Genomic DNA, 13,840 nt, shown 5'->3' with positions numbered 1-13,840 from the left:
GGGGATGGATGGATGGATGGATGGGTGGATGGGTGGATGGGTGGGGATGGATGGATGGATGGATGGGTGGATGGATGGATGGGTGGGGATGGATGGATGGATGGATGGATGGATGGACGGATGGATGGATGGGTGGGGATGGATGGATGGATGGACGGATGGATGGATGGATGGATGGATGGGGACGGATGGATGGATGGACGGATGGATGGGGACGGATGGATGGATGGATGGATGGGGACGGATGGATGGATGGATGGGTGGGGATGGATGGATGGGGACAGATGGATGGATGGATGGATGGATGGGTGGGGATGGATGGATGGATGGATGGATGGATGGGTGGGGATGGATGGATGGATGGATGGGTGGGGATGGATGGATGGATGGATGGATGGATGGACGGATGGATGGGGACGGATGGATGGATGGATGGATGGATGGATGGATGGATGGATGGATGGATGGACGGATGGATGGATGGGTGGATGGATGAAGGGATGAATGGGTGGGTGTATGGACAGACAGACACACCAATGGACAGAGACAGGTGGGTGGGTTAAGGGAGGGATGGACGCACAGTTGGACCAGGGGTGGTGGTGTACAGACAATAGGATGGACAGACAGATGGAGGGAGGAACAGACAGATAGGTGGGTGGGTGGCTGGCTGGCTGAGGAATCTGTAGGTGGGGGTGGGTGGGGGTGCATGGATGGGTGGGGTTGGGGGGTAGTGGTGTAAGGCAGATGGATGGACAGACAGATTGCCTGGGGGTGCTGGTGCATTGCACACGGGTACTGGTGCATTGCACAAGGGCGCCGGTGCAGTGCACAAGGGCGCCGGTGCAGTGCACACGGGTGCCGGTGCATTGCACAAGGGTGCCGGTGCACTGCCCGGGGGTGCTGGTGCAGTGCACACGGGCGGTGGTGCAGTGCACACGGGTGCTGGTGCAGTGCACACGGGTACTGGTGCAGTGCACACGGGCGGTGGTGCAGTGCACACGGGTGCTGGTGCAGTGCACACGGGTACTGGTGCAGTGCACACGGGCGGTGGTGCAGTGCACACGGGTGCTGGTGCAGTGCACACGGGTACTGGTGCATTGCACACGGGCGGTGGTGCAGTGCACAGGGCGGTGGTGCAGTGCAAAGGGCGCTGGTGCATTGCACACGCTCCGCAGCACCCGGCGCTACCGCCGCGCTCCGCAGGGCCCCCCCGGACGATCGCGGCGCGGGCGGCGCCGGCAAGCGCAGAATCAGCCGCGCCCCGGCCGGCCCCGCCCCGGGGGAGGGGGCGGAGCGCTGGCGGTCACGTGACGGCGCCATCCGGGTCCTTTGCCTTCTCTGCCTCTTCCCAACATGGCGGCCTCAGGTGAGCGCGGCGCGGCGGCGGCGGGGCCCGGCGGGTTCTGCGGGGCGCGGCCGGGACCGACGGGCCCCCCTGACCGCGCCGCCCGCTGCCGCTGCCGGGGGGGGCCGCGGGGCCGGGGGGGCCGGCGGGGCGGAGCTGAGGCGGGGGGGCAGCTGCGGCGAACCGATTCCCCCCCCCCCCCCCGCCGCGTTCCCTCAGGGCCGCGGCCGCCCGCCCCCGCCCCCCCCCCCCCCCCCCGCTGTGGCTTCCCATTGGTGGGGGGGCGCACGGCGGCGGTGATTGACAGGCGACGCGGGGGGGGGCCGGGCGGCAGCGGCAAGCGCGGCACTGCGCAGGCGCGGGGGGGGGGGGGGGCAGGGCAGGGCGGTACCCACGTGGGGGCGCGGCGCGCACGCGGTCGGGCACCCGGTAACGGGGGAGGAGGGGGCCGGGACCGGAGAACCCCCCCTTGTGAGCCCACCCCCTCGGCCCCCCCCACCCGTAGCAGTGCGAAACCCTTGGGTCTTCTTGGCGGGGGGGGGGGGCGGCTGCAGAGCCACCGTGTGTGTGTCCCCGGGCCCGGTGTCCTTGTGTCGCGTCCCCCGCCCCGGGCCCGGTGCCCCATGTCCCTCCCGCCCCAGCCCGGTGTTCCTGTGTCATGTGTGACCCCCCCCCTTCCAGGCCCGGTGTCCTTGTGTCATGTCCTGTCCCCCCCCCAGCCCGGTGTCCCTGTGTGTCATGTGTCCCCGTCCCCCCCCAGCCCGGTGTCCCTGTGCCGTGTCACCCCCTCGGCCCTGGTGTCCCTGTGTGTCATGTCCCCCCCAGCCTGGTGTGGCCCCCACCCCCCCGTGGGTCTCTGTGAGATGGTGGCTGGGCAGCGCTCAGTGCCACCACCAAAGGGGCTCCTTCCCTTGCCCCCTCCCCCCGTGCCATTTGCCCCCCAGATCCTTCCCCCCTCCCACTGGCCAGTCCACCCTACCATGAGGGACCCCCCCAAAAAAAAACCATCAGCCCCCAGAGCCCCATGCTCCTCCAGCTGCCAGCGCCATTTGGAGCCTGGCAGGGCCAGGGGGGGAAATGCCAAAATTATTCATTTCCCCCCCCAAAAAATGAGCGGTTTCCCGGTGAGGCTCCAGCACAGGGGAGGCCTTAACCTGGGGGGGGGCTCCCGGGGGGCTCGGGTGCCCACAAGCCCCATTCTGCCCGGCAGTGGGAGCGCCAACACTGAGCCCCTTCCGTAGCGCAGGGTGGGTGTCACTGCCCGTATCGCACCCCCAGCAGCACCCGGGGGACCCAGCCGGGGTGGGGGGCACCCCTGAGCTGGGGGGGGGCTGTGGGCGCAGGTCACGGACGCAGGGCTCTGCACACCCCGTTGGGTGTCAGTAACAGGCTCAGGGCTCCGTGACAGGGTTAAAACCAGCAGGCAGGGGGTAGGCTTGCCCGGCTGGGGGGTTCCCCCCTCCCCAAGCACGGTGCCTGTAGGCCCAGTGATGCCGTTACCCTGCGACAGGAGCTGCTTGGCTCCGCCAGGCCCCGCTGGGGACCCGGTGGCCATTCGAGGTGTCCGGGGCCAGCCCAGTGCGCTGGTTTCGGAGGCTGGTGGCCCTCGGGAGCGGAGCCAGTGCCGTTTGGGAAGGAGGAGGGCAAACTGTGCTGCCTGGCCCCCCGTTCCTGGGGAATGGCCCTCATCTCCGGCAGAAGAGGGTTCCTCCATTTTTTCCAGGCAGTCGCCACTGCCGTCCCGATGTTTTTATCCAGGACCGACGTCATCTTTCCATGAGTTTCCCCTTGGCAAACGGAGCTTGGGCTGTTCCAGAGGGCTGGCTGGATTCGCGGCTTCTGGCCTTTGCTGAGGGCTGGATGGAGAGCAGCTTCCTGGCCCGAAAACCAGGGGCAAAATCTGAGGGGGCCCAGAGATGGTTGCAGCAGGCGGTAGAAGCCCAGGGGGGCTCCCAGGGGTCGGTGAGGACCCCGAGCAGCACCTGTATCTCATCACCCCCCAGATCCAGCCGCTAATGGGAGGCTGCGGGTGTCAGCCCCTGCGGTCAGGTGTTTCTCACCCCGCTCTGAGCACTCTGCCAGGTGTTGTGTGGCTCTCGGGGGGTGAGAGGTGGGTTTCGCTGGGCCACCCCCTGCGGGGGTCTGCCTGTGTGCTTGGGCTCCTGGGGGAAGTGTTTCCAGTCGCCCGAAGTCCCAAAGCCAAGGCTGTGATTCCCGCGGGACTGAGAAGCAGCTTAAGATGCAAGAAGACGACCAAGCCCTGCCAAGGTTTTCTCTGGAGCGCGACGGGGTCCTGTGATGAGAGCACAAGCCCCTACCTGAAGGGCTGGTGGCTGGAGCCGGGGGGAGCTGCCATGTGTTTCCCCATCACTGCCGGTGCTGTGCCATGTCCCTCGGCTGTTGTGGCTTTACCGAAGCTGCCCGGAGCGGAGCCGTGAGCTGGAGCGTGGCTGGAAGACCCGAGCAGGCCTGGAGATGCTGGCACGGAGCGGTGGCTGCCTGCGGAGGCTTTGGGCTCCAGGAGACGATGCCGGGGCGACCCAAGCCCGGGGATTTATGTGCGGTGGCTAAAAACGGGTCCAAACTGCCACTGAGTTTCTTTTCTGCCCTGGTTCTCCTGCGACTGGTGTGGGTACAGCCCAGGCTGCTCCAAACAGAAACCTTTGGGATTCCTGGTGGGGACGAGGCAGGGGAGGACAGAATGGCACTGGGAAAGGTGCTGGGCCATGGAGCTGGCGCAGCTGCAGGGGGAAGGATCGTTTGTAGGCTCAGCTTTTCTCTCCAGCCCTTCTGGGTCTTAATGGATGTTGGGAATGGAGAACTGGCAAGCGTCAGAGAACAGGAGCTCCCTGATGGCACCTGGGAGCTTCCAGCGTCGTTGGAGATGCTGGGAGCATGTTCAGGAGGGCAGGATGGCTCTGTCTTCCCAGCATCTGGCTGAAGGAGCAGGATACAGCTTCACACTGCCCTAAAAATCCCAGACTCGCAAAGGGGAAGAGCAAGGGCAACAGAAAACCAGGATCTGGGGGGCCAGGAGGCAGGATGGGGGGCCAGTGTTGCACACAGGCAGTTGATCCATCCATGCCTGGAGCCTCCCACCATCTGGCTTCCCTGCTGGAAGATGCTGGTGGTGGTTATATCGGTGCCGGTGCAGGGATTTCTGCGGAAGAAACCATTTTTAAGCGCCATTCGGTGAGCAGTCCCTCGGCTCTGAGCAACAGCAGGCGAGCTTTGGCTAATTAGAGAAGGCGAACGAGTAGCCTGCAAAAGTCCTGCATCTGTCATTTTTTATCTTCGTTAAGGCTGCTGTGACCCTTCACCCATTAATTATCGTGCTCCCCAGCCAGGAGCCTGGTAAGACATTATCTGCGTGAAGTCCAGTAATCCCAAAGTTTATTATTTCTTCTTACCAAAGATAAGAGCGCGTGTTTTCAAAAGCAATGGCTGCTTTTGCGTGGCTCTGGCTGCCATACCTTTCAAAACAGCCCGGCTTTTCTTTCCTTTGGGAGGTTGGAGCTCCAAGCGCCGCTGAAAAGCGCTGTGGAGGGGTGTCCGGAGTCACCGGGGGTGTCTGAGCCCTCCATGCTCTGCCCAGAAGTGGTGGTGGAGGTGGTGGTGGTGCAGGTGGAGGTGGTGGTGGTGCAGGTGGAGGTGGTGGTGGTGCAGGTGGAGGTGGTGGTGGTCCCTGCTCCGGCCATGGGTGCCGCAGGGGGGCAGCAATTCCTTCCGCAAGGTTAAAAAAAAAAAAACAAAACCCAAAAACTGCTGAATTCTGCAAACTGCATCATAACCCGGCTTCCTAAAAATAGCCCGGCTTCCCCGGCACTGCTGGGAGGTGCCGGGGACCGTCACGGCGCACAGCTTCGTCAGGAGGCGACAAAAAGCCTCGGCGGATAAACATTGTGGCCGCTCGTGGCTCCAGTGGAGCAAAAAAAAAAATAATTCCCGAGCTGGAGAAGTTGGGAGGTTTGTTAAGATGTTGGTGAGGCCGGCTCCGGAGGAGGCGGAGGGGGTCCCAGCGGCCGTGGCATCGCCGTGCCGTGCTCCGCCGCATCTCTTGCTTGTGGCCTGGGTGGAAGTGGTGTGGCTTCTCTCTCCTCCCCAAAACCAAACAGCCCCGAGGATGTTTGTGGGTACGGCTGACCCCCGAAATGTGGGGTGTGACTGTGCTTGGGGTGATGGCAGCCTGGATTCTCGGCTGGGTGGAATCGGAGGCTGTTGTCCCTTTGGAAATAGGAAATAAACGGGGATGGGGTGGCCGGCGCCTGCGTCTCCGTGGCTGGTGTTGCGTCTCGGGCGCCCCGGCTGCTCCTCCTTCCCCACCCTGCGCAAAGCAGGCCCCGGCCGCACTCACCCCTGTCCTCTCTCTCTCCCCACCAGCTAAGAAGAAGAACAAGAAGGGCAAGACCCTCACCCTGACGGACTTTCTGGCAGAGGATGGTGGCGGCGGCGGGGGCCCAACCTACATCCCCAAACCCGTCAGCTGGGCCGACGAGACAGACGACCTGGAAGGAGACGGTACTGTCACTGCCCGGCTCCCAGACCAGTAAACACCAGTACCAGGGGTGTGAGGGGTGCAGAGGCGGGTTGTCCACAGATCCTTCCCCTTCTTGCACCGCTGCAGGGGGGGAAGAACCGTGTGGGAAGTGTTGGAAGCCACCGGCTCTGGGTTTGACTGTACCCTCGAACAGCTGGTGACCTGGAACAACATACACAGACATTGCAAAATTTCCTGGTTGTTTCTTTTGGGGGGGGTAATTAAGCTCGGTGAGCAAACCAAGATCTCATTAGGACTGAGGCTCTTGGTCTGGTGAAGGGGAGGGAGATTTGCACCCACATGGGGAACAGAAATGGGATAAAGAGCTTTTTGTTGGCGTAACTGGCAGAACCAGAGTGGGGAAGACGGAGGGTGGGCAGATTCACCAAAGCCCAGGAGTTTTACCGGTGAGTGCAGTGACCTCCAGCTCGGCAGTGTCAAGGAATTTTCTTTCTGAGAACATTAATGATCGAGCCGTGGTATTTTTCCACGAGACGGGCTGTAATTCAAACAGGAATTAATCCCGGGAAGGCTTAAATGCTTTATTAAATGGGTCGCGGGACTAAACGGCCGCTCTCCCGTGCCGTTTTAGCCTGCCTGGGTTCCTCCTGGGGGCTGCTGGTGCCCCTGGGGCAGCTTGTGTCGCGCTGGCTCCGGCAGCTCAGCTGAACGAATTTCAGGGATTTAACGTGCAGCTCCTCGGCTGTAATGCCGCCGGGGGGATGGCGCTGCCAGTAACCGGTCTTGAGTTGGGTGGGTTTTTTGTGATTTGCCAAATTTCTCTCTTTAGTTTCTACCACTTGGCACAGTAACGATGACGACGTGTACCGGGCCCCTCCGATCGACCGCTCCATCCTGCCCACCGCCCCGCGGGCTGCTCGGGAACCCAACATAGACAGAAGCCGCCTCCCGAAATCCCCCCCCTACACTGCCTTTCTGGGAAACCTGCCCTATGACGTGACGGAAGAATCTATCAAGGACTTCTTCAGAGGACTCAACGTGAGTAGCGGCTCGGAGCCCGGCCTGGGCACGGGGCAGGGTGATGCTGGGGGGTACCGTGGGCTGCAAATGCCGTGAATTTGGATGCTGCAATCCCCGTTTGCCCTCCGCCGGCTCTGTGTGTTGGTTCCTGCTTGGCTGTGGGTTGGCCAAGGCAGCTCCCGGCTCCTGCAGGTATGTCTGCCCGGAGCTGGCTGCGAGGGGCGGCTGCCAGACGGCCGTGGCTGTCGGATTGCTTGATCTCAGGTGAGTCACTTGGCTACCAGCAAGCAAACGGCTGTTCCCGCTGTTTCAGCCACGGTGGTGACGGAGCGCGAACCCTTCTGAAGCAGGCAGATGGTGTTTCTCCTGTGGAACCGAGTAAAGAGAGGAGCCTGGGCCGGCTCTTGGCGTGATTTTGGGTGCACAACTGGTGCCGAACACCCACCCGGCTGCTCACTTGCTCCCCCTCAGCGGGACAGGGAGTGGAAATAGGATGAGAAAGTTTGTGCGTTGCGATAAAGGCAGGGAGATGGCTTACCAATTAGTACAGCAAATTAGACTCGATTTGGGGAAAACTAAATTTATTACCACTTAAAATAGACTTGTCGTTACCTGCTTCAGCACCTGGAGCACTGGCAGCAACGAACTTGGCCTGCCTTCTGCTGCTTCTCACTCTTTTTCTTCTCCTCCTCTTCTGCCTGTGGCATTTTCAGTCCTTTCTTAAATACAATTTCACGGAGGCTGATGGGCTCCGCTTGGACCTGAGCTGGGTCCGGCCCTCTTGAGGGGTTTCCCAGCTGGGGCTCACCTGGGACAGGTCCTGCCCCACGGCTGAGAGCGGGAGAGGCTCCCAGGGAGCCCGTGACTGCTACAGTGGCATTATCTTTTCCCAGCTTTAAGAACATTGGCGCCCGTGGGTTTTTCAGGGAGGGCAAAGGTGGGACATCAAGCCGCGATGGGAAGTGGCTGCTTCCCTCCCGGAAGGTCGGCCTGGGAAATGCAGCTGGAGTCCGGCATTCCCCACGCGGTGGCGAGCCCTGCTGATGGCAGCAGATCACTCCCCGCGGGCAGAGTCACGTTGCTTACCGTGATTTTTTATTTTCAGTTGTTTTTCTAACCTCTGGCGCCTGCTGAGGCAGCATCCACTCCTCCTCAGAGAGTAACGGTGTGGGGGAGGAGGAGGAGGAGGGAGCTGAGAGGCTGAAGCCTCGGCCAGGTCTAGGCAGAGGGGTCAGTGCTACACGGGAGAGTAAGAAGCAAAGCCCAGGGTTGGTCCTCACTGTTCTAGAAGTTACTCGCTCTGCATCCGTCGCTTGTTCTCCCTTCCCAGCCTCTCCCGGCGCTGGCTGGAGCAGTGGCCCCTCGCGCCCGGCTCGTCTGAAGGCAGCTTGTGCCTTCCCTTTGCCTCCACGGCTCCTGCCACTTCCCCTGAGTGACCTGGGGGCCGCCACGCTTGGGGAGCCTCAGTCCAGCGAGGAAGGGTTGTAGAAGGCGTTAGTGCAGCGGGACGGGACGTCTGATGGGGCCTGCGGGCGGTGCTGAGGGCTTGGAGCGTGACCGGAGGCGTACGTGTGGCATGCGACATAAAGCTAGCGGAGCCCGAGGGCTCGTGTGGAACCCAGGGTCTCGGTTGAACAGTCCGGAGCTGGGTTTCACCAGGGTTTTTCTGCGGAGCCTGGGATGAGCTGGGGATGCAAAGGGGTGGCTGGGGCTGGCTGGGGGAGCCCACAGCCGTGGGGCTGGAGCTTTGGCTGGGGCGCAGAGCGGCCGCCGCAGAGCAGAGCTCTCCTGGCCCTTCCATCCGTTCCCGCTGCAGATCTGCAGCTGGAAGCCTCTTGCTGGAGCCCGATTCCTCCTTCCAGACAAGTGTTGGAGGCAGTTGTGTGGGGAACCTGTGGTGTGCTTGGAGGGGGAGTTGCACCCTCCTCTTCCCCGCTCATCACTGAGAGGATTTATTCAGTTCCTGGGTGGCCACGAGCTGCATTGTTGAGAGAACACGGTCCTCGCCTGTCATATTAACAAGCTGGAGCAAGGACCCTGACGAGCTCTCCTCTTCTCTCTGGCTGCAGATCAGTGCTGTGCGTTTGCCGCGGGAGCCTACCAATCCGGAGAGGTTGAAAGGTTTTGGTTATGCTGAGTTTGAAGACATAGACTCCTTGTTCCAGGCCCTGAGCCTCAACGAAGAGGTGAGTCCGACCCCTGACGGAGCAGGGCTGGTAGGTACGAGTCCCCGTGTGCCCCCAGCTCGGACCAGGCACGTTCCTGTGCGGCCCTGGGTGCTGGAGATGCGTTAAGAAGTGTCATCTTGTAGAGTGATGGCTGTCCCTGCTTGAGAAAGGCTTAAATGGGGAAGAAAGGTGTATTTTTAGGGCATCGGGGCTGCGGGAGGAGCCCGGTGTTGTATAAGCCGCCTGTTCTGTGTTCGGGTGTCGTCCCGGGATCCGCTCTTTCACCCCTCCGCGTGTCTCGGGGCTGCAGGGCTGATCTCTCCCTGTTGTTCCAGTCTCTAGGGAACAGAAGAATACGAGTGGATGTTGCTGATCAAGCTCAGGATAAAGGCGAGTATCCTGCTGGCTCATGACCTTGGCTTCACGTCGGCCGGCCCGGTAGCTGCATTGCGTGCCGGGCTGGTGATTGGCCCCGGCAATGGAGGGGCAAATCGCTGTTGTCACGACGCAGACGGCGGGTCTGAGCCCTGCTCCAGGCTCAGGCTTGGCTCCTGCCTGCGTGGCTGGAGGGCCCCGCTGGGGTGTTTTGCCTGCCAGCACTTATCTATAACACTGTGTTGGTTCCTCCCACACCCCTGCTGTCCCTATCACGCTAATTGCCTCAGCCGAGGGCTTTCCAACGTTCCTGCTGATAGAGCGCAGTGAGCTGGGAGAGGCTGGGCCAGGCTCGTGCTCCGTTCGCCGCCAGCAGCTGCTCCCATCCCCATGAGCTGAAATTTCCTTCCCTTCCCCGGCAGATCGGGACGATCGCTGCTTTGGCAGAGATCGGGATCGCTTCCGTGACTCGGAGAGGTTTGAGAGTGACTGGAGGGCCCGTCCTGCCACCACGGATAGCTTTGATGATTACCCACCCCGCAGGGGCGATGACAGCTTTGGAGACAGTGAGTTGGCAGAAACATACGTGTTGCCTCCGTTGCCGTCAAATGGTGGCTGAGGGGATCGGAGCGAGACGCAGGAGTCGGGCTGGGGCTTCCCTCCGCCTCTGCCTGGCAAGCAGGTTTCCTGCAGGACTGGGGGTGGCTTCCCTACGTCTGTAGCCCGGAGCTGAATCTGCTGCATCTTCCCATACGGAAAGTTCTTCCTCCTTTCTGCTGTTTCCCCTGAAAATCTGCGTTACCTTGATATCTGGGTGTGCTCTGTCTGCGACGGGACGCTGGCAGCGCGGCCACCCGAGCTCTGCCCAGCCAGGTGGTTCTGAGGGCGAGTGCGTTGGTGCTGTCTCCCACCTGGAGAACGGTAGCGGGATTTTCCTGCTTAGTTATGGGATTTGTGACCGTCACGGTAACAAGTGCAGGAAAACCCTTGCCAGCCTCCATCACCTGAGCGTTCAGAGCAAACCAAGGTGCCTCACTCATGCGGGACCCCCCTTCTCCCACCTCCAGGGTATCGGGATCGCTACGACGATCGGTATCGCAATGGTCCGCGGAGGGATATGGACCGTGGCTTTGGGGGCAGGGATCGCTACGATGACCGCAGCAGGGACTACGACCGAGGTAGGGCATTCCCGAAGGATTGCCAGGCTGGCAGGGTGGTGGTGAGGCTCTGCCACGGCGGACGAGCTGCCCAGTGCGGCCCTGCTCCCCCCAGTAACTGGGGAAGGGGTGCGGGAGATGAGCTGTGGCTTTTCCTCTCCGGCCAGCTTTACTCCCCAGCCTTGCTCTGGTCGTTCCCGGAGCCTGGCTCTGGCCCGGATTTGGAGGCTGTTGCGTGGAAGACGCTGTCCTGCAGGAAGGCCGGCCGGGGGAGAGCGGCACTCACCGGGAGGGGGTTCCTTTCCTCCCGCAGGCTACGATTCCAGGATAGGCAGCGGCAGGAGGGCCTTTGGCAGTGGGTATCGCCGGGATGACGACTACCGAGGGTGCAGTGACCGCTATGAAGACCGCTATGACCGGCGGGATGACCGGATGGATAGGTGGAACTCCCGGGATGATTACGGCCGGGATGATTTCCGCCGTGATGACAGAGGTAATGGCTTTCTTGGGGTGGGGGTGGGGTCTGACCACCCGTGGCTCAGCTGAGAGCGGCTCAGGGTGAGGGCTTCATGCTTACTGGGGGTGTCTTGGCTCCTGCCCAGGTCCCACCCAGAGGCCGAAGCTGAACCTGAAGCCCAGGAGTGCGCCCAAGGAGGAGGAGACCTCCGTGGCCCCTGCGCCCCAGTCCAGCCGGGCTGCCTCCATCTTTGGGGGGGCCAAGCCGGTGGACACGGCCGCCAGGGAGCGGGAGGTGGAGGAGCGGCTACAGAAGGAGCAAGAGAAGCTGCAACGCCAGCTGGAGGATGATAAGAGGATAGAAAGACGACCCCGAGAGAGGTGTGCTGCAGCGGGAGGGGCCTGGGGCAGGGGCTTCTGGCTGCCTTGTGTGAGCTGTCGGGTGTAAAACTCACCCAGTTCCACGCGGGGGATGTCCAGGTGGCAGTGGGGTTCCTTGGAGCACAGCATCTCCCCTGTGGTGGCCACCTCCTTCCCCTGACCCATTCCCCTCGGTAGCGGTGCCGATGATGCTCCTCGGCGCGCTCTAAACCCGCTCGCCGCTCCTCTCCCTCCCCACGTTGCGGCCCCCGAGCTCAGCCCCTCTTGCCCCTGGCACAGGCATCCCAGCTGGCGAAGCGAAGAGAACCAGGAGCGATCGCGGACAGGGAGTGAGTCCTCGCAGACCGGCAACTCGGGGCCCCCCGGCACCTCCGTGGGAACTGGCCCGACGGGCAGGAGTGAGTGCAGAGCTGGGTGGCCCCCAGCATGTCCCTTGTCACCCCTCTTGTGGCTCCGCGCACGACCCTCCGTTTGTGTTTGTCACCCCTGCAGCCACACGAAGGAGGGAGAGCGAGAAGTCTTTGGAGAACGAGGCGTTCACCAAGGAGGATGATGCCCCTTCTCCCACCTCCAAGCCGAAGGAAGAGAAGCAGCCCCTGAAGGTGATGCCGGCGCCGCCGCCCAAGGAGAACGCCTGGGTGAAGCGGAGCAGCAACCCCCCTGCCCGCTCCCAGAGCTCGGACTCGGAGCAGCACTCTCCTACGAGGTTGGCACCGCGGGGGGACACGTCCTGGGCCGTGACCCCCAGGGTTTCCCCTGTGCCGCTGGTCTCTCCAGATATTCCAGTGGTGGCCCAAGGATCCCGTCTCCCCGCTCCCTAAACGCCGCTTCCTGCTCTCGCCTGTGGCGTCGGCGTCTCCTTCTCACAATCCTGATGTTGTTGGTCTTTCTTCCCCTCCAGCGGCAGCCAGACGGCACCGAGCCTGCCCGTGGAGAACGGGGCACCCCCGAAGAACGCCCACAGGAAAGGTGAGGGGGGGCTTGGCCCACCTGGCTCTGCCACAGCCGGGTTGCGACTCATCCTTGCCCCCGTGGCAGGGAAGGGTGCGGACCCCCGCAAGCCCCCGGTTGTGGTGGGTGGTGGCCACGGGCTCGCAGTGAGACCTCGTGGCCTTCTCTTCCCTGCAGGAGATGAGAACAAACCGGACGGGGGCCGGGAGAGTGGCTCCAAGGTCCGAAGCGGGAGCTCCAGCCGTGGCCCGGGAGATTCAGACAGGTGGGTGACCCTGGGCCCTCCCTGCAGCACCCCCGGCTCAGGGATCGGGATGGGGGTCCCGGTCCTGGCTCGGGAATCGGGATGGGGGTCCCGGCCCCAAGCCCACGGGCCGCTGGTTCCAGCAGGAAAGAGAGCAGAAAGGATCACGACTCCCGACCTGCATCTGAGCCAAAGAAACTCGACGAGAACCCGCCCTCCGTAAGCACCTTTCTGGGGGGTGGGGGGCACCCCCAGGACCCAGGGGGCACATGGTGGGGGGGAGAGCCCTGGCTCCAACTCCCAGTGGTGCCGTGACACCCCTTCCTCCCCTCGGATTGGGGATTTGGGATTTTTTTAGCTGGTTTGGGGGGGGGTGGTATTTTTCTCCGTGCGACAGAGGCAGCCGCCCTTTTGCGTGGAGCCGGAGCCACTTGGCTGGTGTGTAAGGAATGTCCCCCCCTCCCCCCCGCAGTTCAGCCACGCCAGCAAGTACGCGGCGCTGTCAGTAGATGGCGAAGATGATGGTGATGATGAAGAATGCGCCGAATAAAAAATCCTCCTCCAGGGCCCTCGCGCCATCTCCCCACCAGCCGCCACCCTGGGATCGCTTGGAGAGTTAAAAACCAAACCTCTATCCAGACAAGACAGAAATAAAACCTAAAACTCAACAGCTCCTGGAGACCTTTCTTAAACTTTTTAAATCAAAACAAAAACCCAACACAAATTTAAAAAAAAAAAAAACAAAACCAAAACAAAAAAAAACAAAAAACAAAAAAAAAAAAAAAAGACCACAAAAACACCCACCCCCGAGCGAGGACCCCCACCTCTTGCATGTGCTGCAGCCGTGACAGCGTCGAGCGCATCGGAGCCGCCTCCGCAGGGAGGAGTGAGAGGAGCAGGTTGGTGCTTCCCAAGGGACCCAGGGTCCCCCCTGGGATGGAGGGGGGGGCGCGGGGCGCTGTGGGGAGCGGGGGGGCTGAGGAGGAAGAGCTGGCCTTCCTCCCGCCTCCTCCCCAGCCTAAACTTGGTGTTGCGCGATGCTGCTGTCAATAAAAGATCAGCGTGAAGGGGGGGGAACGCTGGAGCCCCTCGGATGGGTTTGGGGGGGATGGGGGGCAGGGATGGGGGGGGGGTGAGCCCGGCTCCCAAGGGTGGGCTGCACACCCCTCCCTCCATCCCTCCAGCACCCCCAGCCAGGTCCTGGAAGGTGTTGGCATCCCCTGGGCACCTTCCTCCTCTGGCACG

At 62.3% G+C, this 13,840-nt stretch overlaps 1 protein-coding gene across 2 annotated transcripts; it reads left to right on the top strand.

Moving 5' to 3' along the window:
- The first annotated feature begins 1,270 nt into the window (after nucleotides 1–1,270).
- On the top strand, nucleotides 1,271–13,263 carry EIF4B (eukaryotic translation initiation factor 4B). Of its 2 annotated transcripts, none has more exons than XM_055791921.1 (15): nucleotides 1,271–1,366; nucleotides 5,726–5,863; nucleotides 6,673–6,881; nucleotides 8,933–9,049; nucleotides 9,367–9,421; nucleotides 9,829–9,972; nucleotides 10,474–10,584; nucleotides 10,877–11,056; nucleotides 11,166–11,400; nucleotides 11,680–11,798; nucleotides 11,893–12,106; nucleotides 12,302–12,369; nucleotides 12,529–12,616; nucleotides 12,739–12,814; nucleotides 13,068–13,263. In XM_055791921.1, exons 1-15 carry the CDS (start codon nucleotides 1,354–1,356, stop codon nucleotides 13,143–13,145), a joined length of 1,845 nt encoding a protein of 614 aa, XP_055647896.1. In that variant the 5' UTR covers nucleotides 1,271–1,353; the 3' UTR covers nucleotides 13,146–13,263. The 2 variants fall into 2 exon arrangements, with proteins under 2 accessions (XP_055647896.1, XP_055647897.1); XM_055791922.1 differs by having other exon boundaries at nucleotides 1,339–1,366; nucleotides 12,742–12,814.
- The last annotated feature ends 577 nt before the right edge of the window (nucleotides 13,264–13,840 follow it).

Source organism: Falco peregrinus, chromosome 19 (genome assembly GCF_023634155.1).
Source record: "Falco peregrinus isolate bFalPer1 chromosome 19, bFalPer1.pri, whole genome shotgun sequence".
Taxonomy (NCBI): domain Eukaryota; kingdom Metazoa; phylum Chordata; class Aves; order Falconiformes; family Falconidae; genus Falco; species Falco peregrinus.
The sequence above is the reverse complement of the archived record's forward strand: the minus strand, read 5'-3'. Positions and strand labels throughout refer to the sequence as shown.

What these genes read in the sequence shown, in the direction of transcription:
- EIF4B (XM_055791921.1), top strand. An exon ending in CAGCAGGGACTACGACCGAG is followed by an intron (nt 10,585 to 10,876) that starts GTAGGGCATTCC and finishes TTCCTCCCGCAG; the next exon opens with GCTACGATTCCAGGATAGGC. An exon ending in TCGACGAGAACCCGCCCTCC is followed by an intron (nt 12,815 to 13,067) that starts GTAAGCACCTTT and finishes TCCCCCCCGCAG; the next exon opens with TTCAGCCACGCCAGCAAGTA.